At 34.6% G+C, this 15,327-nt stretch overlaps 1 protein-coding gene across 5 annotated transcripts in view; it reads left to right on the forward strand.

Annotated features, from left to right (window-relative positions):
- Positions 1 to 15,327, forward strand: part of dock3 (dedicator of cytokinesis 3) — a 220,096-nt gene that overhangs the window by 168,415 nt on the left and 36,354 nt on the right. For all 5 annotated transcript variants that reach the window (XM_015388011.1, XM_015388012.1, XM_015388015.1 and 2 more), the window contains exons 10-16: positions 7,164 to 7,245; positions 7,810 to 7,870; positions 9,781 to 9,928; positions 11,091 to 11,179; positions 12,306 to 12,431; positions 13,857 to 13,981; positions 15,135 to 15,297. In XM_015388011.1, coding sequence (XP_015243497.1) covers positions 7,164 to 7,245; positions 7,810 to 7,870; positions 9,781 to 9,928; positions 11,091 to 11,179; positions 12,306 to 12,431; positions 13,857 to 13,981; positions 15,135 to 15,297 — 794 coding nt within the window. The remainder of the gene's footprint in view (positions 1 to 7,163; positions 7,246 to 7,809; positions 7,871 to 9,780; positions 9,929 to 11,090; positions 11,180 to 12,305; positions 12,432 to 13,856; positions 13,982 to 15,134; positions 15,298 to 15,327) is intronic.

The raw sequence follows: 15,327 nt of genomic DNA on the forward strand, positions 1-15,327 counted from the left end.
AACCTGGGGTGGTACTGTCCAGTGCTGAAATGGCTGGCACCTTGTCTGCCACTGCTGTGCAGTCCCCACGGCCCCTGTCCAGTGCTGAAACTGACGAGCCTCGTATGGGCGCTGTTGAAGGTTGTTTCCCAGCATTGGGTCCATGCTCAGTTTTGTCTTTCAGATTATTTTTTCTGTTCTTTTTTTCTTTATAATAATTCTTTAGTCAACAGTTCTTCTGCTGATCTTCTGTAAAGAGGGGATATTTTTATTGGAAATCTTTTCTTAAAAATTTTTCTATTTATTTATTTATTTGCATCTTTTTAATTTGCAACTTCTATGTTATTTGAGCATTTTTCTTTGTACCAGAAAATATGTTTTGTTCTAACATGGCTTTTGTCTCCAAATGTAATAAACACAGCTTTCTGTATTTCAGAAAGCTGTTCAATGAACCCAACTAGCGCCCAATTCTAACTTAGAAGGAGGTTAGGTTTCCTGTGGGTTGAATGTGTTAAATGTTTAAAGCTTGGTTAATTGTTTACAATCTAACCCTGCATTGAAACTTCATCCCTTTCCTGCTGCATCCCTCTGTCTTTATCATACTATTTGTTTATGGAATTTCTCTCCCAAAACCCTAATTCTTTCTAGAATAGCTAGATTAATCTATTTATTTATTCAGTAGATGAGTACTGAAAGAAAGACCATCCGTTTCACTTCCATTTCACAGCTAATTAATATTTTTTTTGGTCTATCACATAAACTTCTGGTGAAACAGTATAAGGTTTATGATTGCATCATTTATTAAATACGACAAATTTCAAAGTGTATTTTATTTAAGTGTATTAACCCAGCTAAGGTCTATTCTCTCTAATTATGTTATATGATTGAAAGCTGTCTCTGAGGTAGTTACCTGTAGATGCCTTTACTTATATAAATGCATTAAGTCAATGATGTCGTGCAGGATAATTCACTGCATTGTAATTTGGTGAAATGAGGCATTCAGTGTTGAAATGAAACGAAAACTGGCCCAGTGGACTGAAATATACTGAGTTAATTGAACCAGTGTGTTTGCTGTTTATGTGTGTGTAAAATAGGTTTACAATCAATGGTTGGCAGGTCAGTGCATATATCAGGGGAAGGATATTTTAGATTCTCCTTACGACATGTAACAGAGATACTGGCAGGCTATTTATGCTGTTTCCTGTTGTCTCAATTTATTATTGATTATTGATTTAATAAGAGCTTCAAAGATTCTCTAAGAGGGCAAGTTTAACACAAGCGAGCAGCTGTAGAACTCCATATATAACTGACTTCAAGAAACCACAGTGGCTGCTAATTTAAAAATGCTGAATTTTCTTATATTTTTCAATCGGATGTGACCGAAATATAACTTTTGTCCAATGCAAGATAATCTGTGTGATGGAAGATGCACAAGACATCCCCATTATGCAGTGGGGAGGAATTTCTATGGCAAAAAAACAAGAAAACTGGTCACCTTTTTATGGGAAGTTGGATGGAGCTAAATACTGTATTTAGACTGTACACAAATGCAGGCACCAGCTTTAAAATTCTAATTTCTGTGAAATAATGACGTATCCTTCTCCATCCACTCTTCAACATATGCTCTATTTGTTTTGATTAATAAATGCTCCTATTTTAATTGATTAAGGTTTTATGTTGTTGGATCTTAAAAATCTTTTAGGTAGCAATTCAAGTCATTTAATTTTATTATCATGCATATCAGAAAAAGATATTTATTCCAATGAAGGTTTCATTTTTCCTGTCATTCTGTAAAACTTATCTATCATAGTGTTACTCTGCAGCTGTAGTCTATTTGCAGGCAGTGGTGGATATTCATTTCCATGTATATCATAGATGTGTTTGCCTATCGGTGCCTCTCTCAGCAGAATGAATATGCATCTGATTTGGTGCATCCATGCATATTTCTGCTCTGCAATTTGTCTGTACATATAAGTGAATCTGTATTTGTACATCCACGCCTGAATGCTCCTGTGCTTGCAAGCAGAAAGCTTTCTCAATGCAGTTGGTTCTACATATGTTCACAAATAACAGCTCATCTCTTTTTTTTTAGATCTATATGTGTCTTTCACAGATTTACTTGCACTGTACTATACAGACTATGTAAAATTATTTCCTGGTACAAATACCGTTAGATACCTGTTTTGCTGTTTCTCGCCTAGTTTTGCTTATTATGCTCACATATTATCCAAAGCATCCTTATCACAGTCAATATGTGAATCAATACAAATACATAACAACAGGTGCAATTATTTACTGTTTCTCAATCTTTATTCCTTTCTTAACACCCCTCCGTTTCCCACCTGCCAAAACATACACAGCACTCGCACTATCCTACTGTTTAGGAAAGAAACATGGATATTTTCTTTTGATTTATTTGTTTTGGCTGCTATATCACTGGGAGACTGGGGAAAAAAATAGTTTCAGTTTAAAGTTGGCAACATAGCTGTGTTGTGGGGATATGTTGGTCCTAGTGGTGCATGGAGTGAACCCTGAAATATAATGTTAGCAGTGACCTAAGAATTGTTTGTTAATAATGGTTTTTGTGATTAATAGTAAATGTGCTGAGATGTCATTTTCAGAGGGATGGGTTTGACATTTTACCTTTGAATACATGAACTCAGAACTATTAAACTTAAACTTTTGCATATTCACTTGTTGATTCTGTAACAGCTTATTCCTCGCTGCCATCAGACTGTTAAACTGTTGAACTCTCAATTAGACTTTGTATCACACTTGCAACATTATTTTGCACTACCAGTGTTGCTAAACTGGTATAGTTTTTTTATATACACAGCTCAAGGTTCTACTGCATTTTGCACCATATTTATTTTGCACTTCACGGAACTTTTACATATAAATGCCCTTTTGCACCATTACTTTAAACTGGTCTCTTTTTCTCCCAAATTGTTACATTCTGATCAGTGCTGGACTTTATATTGGTTGGTAATGTTTATCTTACTCCAACTGCAATGTCACTACACTACTGTAAGCTTAATGCAGTGAAATTTCATTTAGCATAAACTGTGCATATAAAATGACAACAAAGTTTGTCTAAGTCTAAGCATCATGTTGAAATTTTCCAATTGTCTTTAAGTGTGAAATGGATTCAATAATGAAATTAACAGAAATGTTTATCATCCTGAATCGATATAGACTTAATGTTCATAGTTCAATGCAGTGATTTGGATTCCGCAGAATCAACAAGTAATTTCTTTCCTTCAATTAAAATCTTGTTGGTATGTTGTCAAATTCTTTCTCTTTATAGTAAGTGCGATCTACTGGTCTCTCCACAGTTTAAGCTAATTGAGTCAGAGACAAATTCAAGGGCAGCTATTCTAGTTCAGCCCAACTGCACAAAAGTTAATATATTCATATTGAGAATGGAAAATTCAAAATCATTTTTTAAATCTATTTTACTTTACCAGCTTCTCTGTCCCTGCTGAAGATGAAATTGCCCAAAGCATTGCATGCCACTACCATGTTGTACTATAGATGTAATGGCTTTAGAATGTTATTTTTCCACAACAAATTGCATTTTACCAAAACATTTAAAATATATTTAAGCATAGTTTTAAATGTATTCATTTTGTCCCCTTTGTTTGTTGAGGGGCTATATGACTAACTTTAAACTCAAATCTCAAACTTTAAATTTTAATAAAAGATTTTTTCCTATCAAATCCTATTGATTAATTTGTTTCTCCCTTATGTTTTCACAATCAGAATGACAGATGACACACATTAGTTTCATAAAGGTAAAGACTCTCAGTCATCCAGGTTATAGTCATTCCAAAACAGTTTAAAAAAGAACTTTCTTTCTATGTTGAAGAAGTTTCGCTTCCCATCCAGGAAGCTTTTTCAATTCAAAATGTCAGAAATAGCGTTGAGTTTGAGGCTTTATAGAGAGGACCAAAAACCAAGCCTTGTTTTTGCTTAAAAAACATGCAAATTGAACCGGACAAACTGGTCCTCCTCTTAGGAATAGGCAGGCTGAAATCTGAGTCCACCCCTTTTTTTAAGTTTGGTTTTTCTTTCTTAACATAGATGGCTTCCTTCACGCTCTTCTCAAACCACCTGTCTTCTTTGTCCAAAATATGAACATTCTGATCCTCAAAAGAATGTCTTGGTCCATAAGGTGTAGATGTACCGCGGTCCAAACGTCTTCAAACTTGGAAACAAAGTCCAGTGGATTGTTTTTTAACTTTTTTGGAATAGTTTCATAAAATAGCTTTTAACAATTAACTCCTTTCAGAGGTGAGTTTAATTTAAATGGCAATTAAATTCAAGCTGTGAAAATGCTTGATAAACAATGTTTCATTTTTTCCAAAAATTAAATCTTCACAAACAAAAAATGTCATTTTTAAAAGAATAATCATCTGTATACTTTAAAGTTAAACCCTACTTGTTTTTGTTTTATCACATAATGTTCCATTAAAGAGCTTTGAGTTTTGTTTTTGGTTTTTAACCAAATCTGAAAAATTTTAAAGTAATCTACATTTTTGCAAAGCTCGGCAGTTCACTGTCAGATCTTGAATATATTCTTAGTGACTGGCCAGCTTTTTTTGTAATTTATTTCAGCTCTGGGTTTGTTTACTTCTCAGTTTGTGTAAGCTCTGCTTAAGGAAAACTTTTGGTTTTGTTTATAAAGATTATAATTTCATCATGGATCTGCCTTCTGCCAAACAAAGAAAATATTTGATGTCTCTTTGACCTGTTTCTTTAGCTTATAGAACCAAATATCAAGGCAAAACAGTTATTAGCAAACATGAAATTACTGGTTGGCAAATTGAAATGGAGTCTCTGACCATAATATGAGTTTCTCCAGCTGTCACTGGGTGAGAGGCGGGGACGCTCTGGACAGGATTCCAGCCTATCATGTGGACAGCTAGGAGATAAATCATGCATGCAAACAATACCTAAAAGGGAAGTGAGGGAGGAAAGCTAATTATTTGGAGATACATTCACAGTAAGACCATGCAGCCCGGAGCTGTTTTGCAAAGAAAAATGGGCAGAGAACCAGACTCTAAGTGCATTAAGTTAGTGGAAGCATGACCCAAAAGACTGTATTTGGAATAAAAGATGGTGCTCCAAAAGTACTGTCACAGGAAGCCAAATACATGCCACACTCTAAGTTTCATCTGAAAAACTATTTGTCATATCTTCCACTTCATCATTATCCACAACTATATATGATGTTCTAGCTTGTATAATCTCAATGCACGGCATCCAAGTTTATAGTGACAATATGACTAAATGTGTAGCAGATGAAGGAGTATGAAAACTTTAGCTTTAAAGTTTAAACTGGCATACTTATTTGGACATTTCCAAACAAAAAACAAAAACAAAAAAGGTAACCATGCAAACTGTCTTTAACACAGAAACAAAACATGATCCACCTGAAGGAGATCAGATAAAAAGTCTGTTTGTCTCTGTTCTATGCCCACTTGACCTTCTGCTCCTTTACTCTTTTCCTCTGGGATTTAGAATAAGCAGACAAAATCCTTAAAAAGAGTTCTGTTCAATATTTATTAAACTGTGACAAAACAATTTCCAGTGCATCAATCTTTGTGCTGCAGCGTGTCCCCTGAAGCTCCCCCTGCTCTGCCCTCAGGCGAGCTCTTGACATATGAGACCTGCTGTCTCAAAGACTGAAATCAAAAGTAAAATGCGCTAAATGTGCATTTTCAATATCACAATTTTTTTTTGCCAGTTTGTGTTAAGTATACATATATATATATATATATATATATATATATATATATATATATATATATATATATATATATATATATNTATATATATGTATATGTACATATATATGTATATATGTGTATATAATAGAAATGTGACAAGATTAATAAAATGCATTGTACTTTTTTTCAATATTTGTGCTTTAATCATTTATGCTATGGTTTAGCAATACCGAAGCCATGGGAAAAGCTAATCAAGTATTTATGAATTTAGGCGCTTAGGAGGGATTCACATGAAACGTTTTGGTCTACATCTAAAGTCTGTGTGTGGCAGCTTTAGCTACACTGAGATGCATTTAAGACAAGAGCTTCAACTATTGAATTCTTTGTTTTAAGCCACTGCTGAAAAGAACATGAGAGACATCTTACCTTGACTACATAATGAATGATGGTAAATTTATAGTATCTCTCTACTGGATTGGTCAGCAAACCTTCCTGACTAAAACCTCAAAGAGCTTTTTATGGTATTGTTAAAAGGAAGGTGAGACCCCAGAGCCTTCCACGCAGACGAGTTTAGGCTCCTTTTAAAGCAACCTGGGCTTCCTCTGCACCTCATTATCATCGGCCGATCCACGGTCTGCTGCACCAGAGCAATAATTCACACACTAAGGAATTAGGCAGCCTCACGTCTCTGTAATATTATTCATTTTATGTTTGTCTGATGTAATATTCTAACTTTCTAATCAAATTAATTTTGGGTTCCCATAGCTGGAAACTGAAATAAACAAAACTAAATCATTATAAAATACATTTTACTTTGTGTGTCTGGAGTCAATTTATTAAAATGTAACCTCTTTTCAGCTAGATTATAACAGTAAGATATTTATGTATGAATTAAACATACCGTTGATTAAGTGAGTAGTTGATTCAGTCATTTACATAGTATTGGGAATACAAGGGTTTCACTGTAAAAAGATTAGGAACCTTAATGATACTGATAATTAATATGTCGGTGCAGTCTAATCTCCATGATGTTTACAGAATATAGAGACATGTTCATGATTTTATGGAAACAACAGACAATTATCTTCCTTTTTCTGTGTTCAAAGCCTCAGTTGATTTGTATTATTTTAGTTGCTTGTGATGCTTCAGATCAGGGCGCACTGAAAAGAGGCATCTTTCAACTCCAGCTACCAAGGAGACTGAATAGATCTGATCTGGGTTCCTTTATCTGGGAGTCTTGTTCCAAAGGGTATACAGATAAGAGGATGCATCAAAGTCTGACATGATAACTGTTTTATGGAATGAAGTGTTTAGTATTTACTTCTTACTCTTTAAACCTTTGATTTGTTTCCTTTTAAGAAGCAGATCAGACTTGTAAGAACCTTGCTGCAGGTGTCTGAAATTCAGAGACTCAGAAATATTAAAGCTCAAACCTTTGATTGTGTTTTTCAGTGAGAAGTTCCTGGTGAGACTTAATAAGAATGGAGGACCAAAGAATCCGGAGAAGGTGGACCGGCTGTGTGCACTGTTCACGGTAAGCGGGACAAACACATGTCAACAACATGTATGTTTTTGGCTTTTTAAAAAGAGAATATCTAAAAGCGGCGGGTTTCCTAAAAGTAAGATTACATTGCCCCCTATTGATGTATGGTAGCATCAGCCTGGAGACAAATGTCCCCAAAAAGAATACAGACAAGGTAGAAGAGATGTATTTTTCTGTGGTTTTGAGAAATTCAAAAGGAAAATTTGTGCATTTTAGATTTATAAGTGTTTTGGTAATACTGGGTAATAATTCATGGTCAAAGCTGCTGGAGCATCTTTAGTTATGTAACATACCTTCATGTGCCCTTCCCTTTTTAAATTCAGAAGATAGATAAAATCTATGTCTATTAATAAAATAATTAGTCCATTGCTGTCTTTTTGAATGATCATTTGAACTGTCTGAACTGCAAAAAAAGAAACTTGTCCATGGAAAAATTAATGACTAGATTCCATCAAAGGTCTCCTTTTGTACCAATTTCTGTTTCAGGACTGATTTTATTTGTCATTTCAATTAGCATTTTTTTGACATGTCGGTTTGTCCTCTCTTGAACTGCAGGATCTGAGCAACAAGGACATGAAAAGAGATCTCTACATCGTCTCACAAGTTATTCGAACAGGTCTGACTGTTTTAACTCAGTCTTACAGTGCTGTGAAAATCTGCTGGCTGATATATTTCTTCTACTTTCTTTATTTTCATTATTAAATGTTTCAAATGAACCAAAAAGCAGCAGGAAAATATAAACTGAATTAATACAAAAGCTACTTTTTAAATTAAAATGTATTGGATAGATCTATCTGGAGCAGCTTTATCCTCAGTGAAAAAGTCTTGAATCAAGCATTAATAGTAATAAATGTTTTTGGTTTGATTTAACTAAAGCTACACCCCACGACTGATTACTGCCTGGTCTGTAGAATAAAGACATCATCTAAAGAGAACCTGTATTTTTAACTAGTGTTGCACCGATGCCATTTTTTGGCCCCAATACCGATACCGGATACCTGGCTGTGCAGTATTGGCAGATACCGATATCATCTGTTTAAAATTGATGTGTGTGTGTGTATATATGAAGAACTGCATACTACTTCGATGTAAAGTAATTGCCGCCATGGCTTTTTTTCAAGCTGCTGCCTACCTTTGTAAAGCAGGAAAACGACTGATACAAAGAAAATCCAGTAGAAATTTGTATTGCCTACCTGGAATGCGTGACAATAGTTGAATAAACTTTTGGCTTTCAAAATGGTATCGGTGCCCTATTTGTTGGTACTCGCCAATACTGATACCACCATTTTAGTGCTGGTTTGGGGCCCTGCAGGGTATCAGTGCAACACTAATTTTAATGTGACATATACAGTTCTAAAAATCTGGGAAAAAAAATAAAAAAATTGATGTTAATCATTGATATCAGTCTGGAAATGATGTCAGAGTCATTTCTAAGGTTTTGTGGCATCTGTGACCCAATTATGTAATGTACTTTCCATGGAGCCGGTGGCCAGCCCAAGTCACTCAAAGATAACATCCTAAATCATCCAGGAGATCAGAAAACAACCCAGAACAATCTCTAAAGTGTTGATAGCTTTAATTTTAATTAGTTTAGATCAGTATAAAAAAGATTTGGCCCAAATCATCAATGAGAGAGCCACAGTGCCAAAACCATTGCTGCCTGATAGATACACAAAGACCCGTATCAGATCTGCCTTAAAACACCTTAATTATTCCCAAAGCGTTTGGTGAAAACATCATACTGGTCCATTACACAGAAGGTAAACATTTGGAAGCTGTTCATCCTATTAAATGTGGTCTACAGACAACAACATAAAAGAAAAATAAACACAATGCTTTTTGTTGCTTCTTCTGGTCCTAGATTTATTTAGTTTTTAATCAATGGAAGTATGAATGCTGCTCTTTAGCAAAGAAAATGTATTCCTTAAGGACAATAACTAATCCGTTTGTGAGCACAAAATAAAGCACATTTGATTACTCAGAAGGACAATAACCCAAAACTGCAGAAAGTCCTCCTTTAAATGCCTAAAACTCAACAAACATCCCTCCACTGTGGCTGAAATAAATGGATTTTGCAAGAGAGGACAAAACTTCCACCACAGTAATAAAAACAAAACACATGATTATTGTTTTTGCTGCCAGGTGCAGCATTAATTGGGCTTATGGGGAATTACTTTCCCCAGTTTTTTTTTTTCCCTTAATAAGATAAATCATCATTTGGTGATTGTATTTTGTTTGAAATCATGTTATTTTCTCACATTATAAATTGTACCTGAAATATGCCTGTTGGAAAATAAATAAAAAAAAAAAAATGAAGAAAAGTGAAAACCTTTTCACAGCTTTGCATTAAATTCCATTTTGTAACTTAAGCAGAAGATACCAGGTAAAGATCATCAGCCTTTAGCGCTGAATATGAGTTATGAAGTTATGATCAGTTAATATGACATTGTTAAAAAAATTCTCAAAAGTACCTTATGACTTTTCAATTCTCTGATCCAAGTATACATGATTTTGTACTTATTTCAGGTCGCATGCTGCTGAATGACAGTAAGAAAGGCCCGCCGCACGTCCAGTACCGCAGACCGTACGGCTGCGCTGTTCTGGCCATGAGCGACGTGCTGCAGATCATCTCAGAGCTCAAAGAGGAAAAAGACTTTGTTCTCAAAGTTTACACGTGAGTGGCTGCTTCCACACAGATGATAAAGGTTGACAAAACTAGAGGCGCCGTACAGAGACTAAATTTAACACATAGCTCAAATTACAACTCTGTAGACGGATCAGCTTCATCTCCATAACAACCAGATTTTTGTGATTAAAGAAATCAGATCATAAAGTAATTCTTTCAAAACTTTCCCCATATTTAGATGATATAATTCCTGTTTATTTTAACTGAAAACAAACAAATCTGTCAGGAGTAAAACAGAATGAAAATGAAAAGCTGCCATAACTTGACTCCATCAGAGAAATACTTTATTGTAAACATTTTTTCATTCAGTTTCATCAGCTTATCTTCTGTGGTACGTGCCTGAAATTATTTATAGTGTTAAACCTGAAATACAGTTGAACTACCCCAGCAGAAGTTATGTCAAAATTTTGTGATTAAACAAAGGTATCAGTGAGGAACACAGGCAAACAATGATATTAGAAATTAGAATTTTCTCATAAACTATAGAGGAGATAAGATGCTAACTGGTCAGGAAATGAGTCAAGAGGCTGACAGCAACAATACAGAAGCTGCAGAAACAAAACTGAAACTGATTATGTTCTATTTTTAAGGAAGACCGGCCCTCATTCTGTGGTCAGAGACAGAATATTTTAGGCTCATAGATAAAGAACATAAAAGAAAGGATTAGAATGCTAAAAACAGCATAAGTTGTTATGATATTTTTACTTTCAGATTTGTTTCTCCTCTTTAATCTTCTCTCAGTGTTTTTTATTTATTTATTGTATTTCTTAAATAATTTCCAAACAGCTAATATTCCAGTGCTGTTTGCTATTATTTCAAACAAACCCTTAAGAAATGATGGCCTAGAGTGAAGGAATACCTGTCAGTTAAAAGAATCACCTACAGAAAACCTGAAGTGCTTCTTATCGCAGCACCATGTCTCTTTTTATTTTTTGGTTATATATGGGCATTTGTTTGAATACATTTCATGTCTTATTTCATCGGTTTTGAATAATTTCCTCACAGAGAGTGTTCTTTTGCTGCAGGAGGGAAAAAGTCCCTTTTAAATTTGACAGAGGGAAACATTTAATGAAGTCTTTTTTTTTTTCAAGCCTGTCAAACATTTCTGTTTTATGTACTTTGATATAAAAGCATTTGTGTTTCCCTCCAGGTGTAACAATGAGAATGAATGGTACCAGATCCATGAAAACATCATCCGCAAGTCAAGCACCAAATACACCGCACCCAGCACCAACTACGGTAGGGACAGGCGGAGTGAGAGTGGGGCTCTACTGTGGATTAATACATCATGGCCGTGTGAGGAGTGTCTGAGCATTGGATGGATTTGAAAACAATGTGTTTGATTATTAATTCCCTTTTTTTATATTATAATCTCTCAGGTTACTAAATAAAATTAATTAAATGTACATTTAAACTGTCCAGTGTTGCTATTTACACATTTTTAATTAACATTGACATGATTAACAATGTATAAAAAATATTTAGCAAATTGAGAGATTTCCAAAACTTTAAAAAACATGATTTATTTTTTCTGACTTTCAGCAAATCTAGTAACTTATTTCACTTTATATTCATTCCATCTAGTACTCTTTTGATGGCTTTCATATCAAGTTTTTTTTTTTTTGTATACCGGTAGGTATATAAGCTCAGAGCAACATTACAAACATTATACACGTGTTATGAATTCATACCTAAAATCATACCTAAATTATTAGGTCTTTAAATTCCATGAAAAAACGTTTTTCGGTGTTTTAGCATCACCTTTGCATCACAAGTATTTTTTTTTATCTTCCTTTTATATATTGAGTAAATTAGTCCTTAAAAATCTGTTAGGAAAATCAATTTTCTAAAAACAAGCCATAGCTACTGACTAAATGACATTTGAGAACTAAATTAAACTAAAGCACACAGAATGCAGGAGGTTAGAAAACAAACATGCAAACCTCCCAGGAGCAACTCCTCCATGCCATCTGACTGATTCCTGGATGTCAGATTTTTGACATTAGCTGGAAAATCCCCTTAATTGGCATCTCTGTAAGGGACTCAGTCTGACCTGACGTTACACTCTGAGCTCCTGCGGCCCAAAAGTCTCATCAGTTTTGACCAAATGTTGTGGTCATTTCGATCTGTAATGTCATTTTAGACTAATTTAAATCTGCAGCATTATTTTCAGATATCAACTGCAATAATGTGATTGAAGAGCGAAAACATCTTTCAGCATTCACTTGCTTGTTTAAGAGTTGAAGCACATTTCATTTTTATTGTTTAGGAAAAAAACATCCAGTTTGTTTCCATTCATGCAGACATGTCCTTCTTTTCTGTGGAATGACTTTTTCTCAACTCTTCTCTCCATGAAACCCTGCAGGACTGATCATCTCCCTGCAGCTGCTAAGAGGTGACATGGAGCAGGTCCGCAGAGAAAACCCTCTTATTTTCAGCAGAGGTGTAGCCATCACTCGGAAACTGGGATTCCCAGATGTCATAATGCCAGGTGAGTCACATTCTGGCACCCACAGAGGTTTTATTTGAATTTTTTTTGCTTTCAGATTTTTCTGGATGCAGCATAATAAGGAGGAAGAATATAGCTGCCACCAAGGGAAAAAAAACCCCCAGCTTTATCAACTTTTAATGTGAAAACTTTTAAAGTTCCGTCTGTTTTTGTTTTTTTATATACTTGAGAAATATAATAACACGTTATAACAATATGCATGTTTAACATTATGAAAAAAATGTAAAGATAAAGTAACCCACTTTAAAGTGTTATCGCTCTGTTCATTCCAACTTAACATGACTTGATGCAGCCACAGCTTCCCCACAGTAAGACAGAACAGGATAAAGTGATTTACGCCCCTGCAGCATGAAAGAAAAATGAGATGGAGGCACAAGTATGACGGATCATGTAAATGTGTTTACTCCTGGGAATGCAGATGCATCAAATCATTTTTAGGTAAAGTCTTATTTTTCATGGTTCCCACGGATGTAAAACAAATTTTTCAGTTTCCAGTGAAGTTTTAATTCACTCAAACAGTCCCACCTGCAGTCCTACAGGATGAACTTAGTGCTGGCGTCGTTTCACATGCGGTAGATTCAAAATACAGAAAAAGAAAAGACAGAGAAAATAGGACATGAGAATAATAAAGACGCAGTTTTCAGAAGTAGATAGTTCATAGCTCATAAGATGAAGGTGAGAACATTTTTGTTCCATGTTTTTTTCTAATCAGATATCTATGCTCCAAGACATTGTTACACCTAATTTTAATAATAAAATTATAAAAACATACAGTCTGAGCTCCAGGTGTGATTAAATCGCAAAGATTTTTTTGCAATTGCAAAAACAAAACCGTGTCTGCAGTACCAGACTCTTCCTATTTAGTTTCACGTGTGTTCATAATCAGAATGCAATATTTAGATGCATATTTAAGAGTATATAACTTTAAGAATTACCCAGATAAGCACAGGAAGGAACATTAACCCTGAAAACTGTCCTCTAAAAGCAGGGACAGCACGGCTGCATTGTAAAACACACAACATGTCAAAGGGTCTTTCACACCTCTTTCACACACATTAAGCTCTCCTCCCCTTAGGCAGAGATGGAGTGAGTATTTAACGCCCATATGATATATTAAAGGTGACACCTCCTCTGTAAGGACGAGCAGGAAATGACAAATGAATCCCCACGTGAAAACACAGGTCATTTATCTTTGGTTTGTTAGATATTCAATTTTAAATGTGTTTGAGACTGTTTGTGCTTCAGGACATGTTTGTCCTTTATGCTCCGGCTGTTCCCTCTCCTTATGTTACTGTATGTAGTATTTAAATGTGAACACACCAATCCCATCTTTAAAAAAGGACATTATTTGTTATTATGGTTGTTGTTGTTAATTTGTTTTCTTTTGTCTCATTCTTTCTGAATCAGGCGACATCCGTAATGACCTGTACCTTAATCTGGAGCGAGGCGACTTTGAGAGAGGAGGAAAGAGTGTTCAGAAAAACGTTGAAGTGACGATGTATGTCATCTACGCAGATGGAGAAATACTGAAGGTATGAAGCTGGTCTGACAAATACAGTTTATCCTGCTTAGTTTGATATATATATATATATCTATATATATATAGATATATATATATATATAAAAAAAAAAAGTGCAGCAGATGCTGGAAATGGTTAAAGCATCATGACCTCATACAGGTAGGCCCACATTAATTCATAAACAAGGTTAGAGTTACATCAAACAAATTCTGTTAAAATAAGTTTTGTTTTTAAAAGGAAATTAGAAATGCATTCTCTAAACAATAATAAGTTGATGTTTTAAATTGAGATTTTACCTTATTTAACTGTACATATTCTTTCTCCCAAATCCACCAGGTTTATACTGTGAAAGCAATTCGTTTTTGGTTATTTGAAAAAAGAAATGACGCTACAAACATGATTTTCATCTTAGTCTTTTAACAAAAGTTCTTACAATAGTTGCAGAGCAGCTTTTTGCTTGTTCCAAGGTTGTAGGTTAAAAAACTCCCTATCTAAACCCCAATCTGTAGCTTTCTCCAATAAATTCTTATTAGGTAATGTAAACTTTTGTAAAAAAAAAATAATAATAATAATAATAAAATTGCAGAAGTTTTATGACAGTTTAGTTATATGATTTATGATATTACTTTTTCTCCTCATATTTTCCAATCCAATCCAACTTTATTTTTAAAGCACTTTAAAATTTCCCTAAGGTCCAAAACGCTGTACAATGAAAAAACATTAAACCATTACACAGACTAGTCGGACATAGATAAAGAAAAAAATGAATAAATAAAAAAAAATTATAAAGGCATAAAAGAAATAACTAAATACAATTTTGAACTATAAAATCTATAATAAATTAAAAATTATTTAGAATAATTAATCATAGGCTAAAATCAACATCTTACATAGTTTTGAAAGCCAATACAAAGAGATGAGTTTTAACGAGCGATTTAAAAATCAGGCAGAGAGGTAGACTTTTTAATTCGCATTTGAATCATAGCTGCCTCAACAATGAGTGCAAGAGTTATCAAAATAGTTCACATTTAACTAAATAATTTTGTCCCAGGTAACAGCTCTCTGTGGATTTAAAAATTGTCGGCTTACTGTAAACATTGTGATTAAGGGATCTCTCTGTTATTGTTTTTTGGTGATTGAACACTGTCTCTGGCTCGCCCTGCAGGACTGCATCAGTTTGGGTTCAGGTGAGCCCAACATCCCTGAGTATCGCTCCTTCGTCCTTTACCATAACAACAGCCCTCGATGGAATGAAGTGATCAAGCTGCCAATTCCCATCGATCGTTTCAGAGGATCCCACCTCCGCTTTGAGTTTAGACATTGCTCAAGTGAGTAGATTATTAACAATGAGTTAACAG

This window comes from Cyprinodon variegatus, unplaced genomic scaffold (genome assembly GCF_000732505.1).
Source record: "Cyprinodon variegatus isolate N-32 unplaced genomic scaffold, C_variegatus-1.0 Scaffold411, whole genome shotgun sequence".
In the NCBI taxonomy this organism is placed as follows: Eukaryota; Metazoa; Chordata; class Actinopteri; order Cyprinodontiformes; family Cyprinodontidae; genus Cyprinodon; species Cyprinodon variegatus.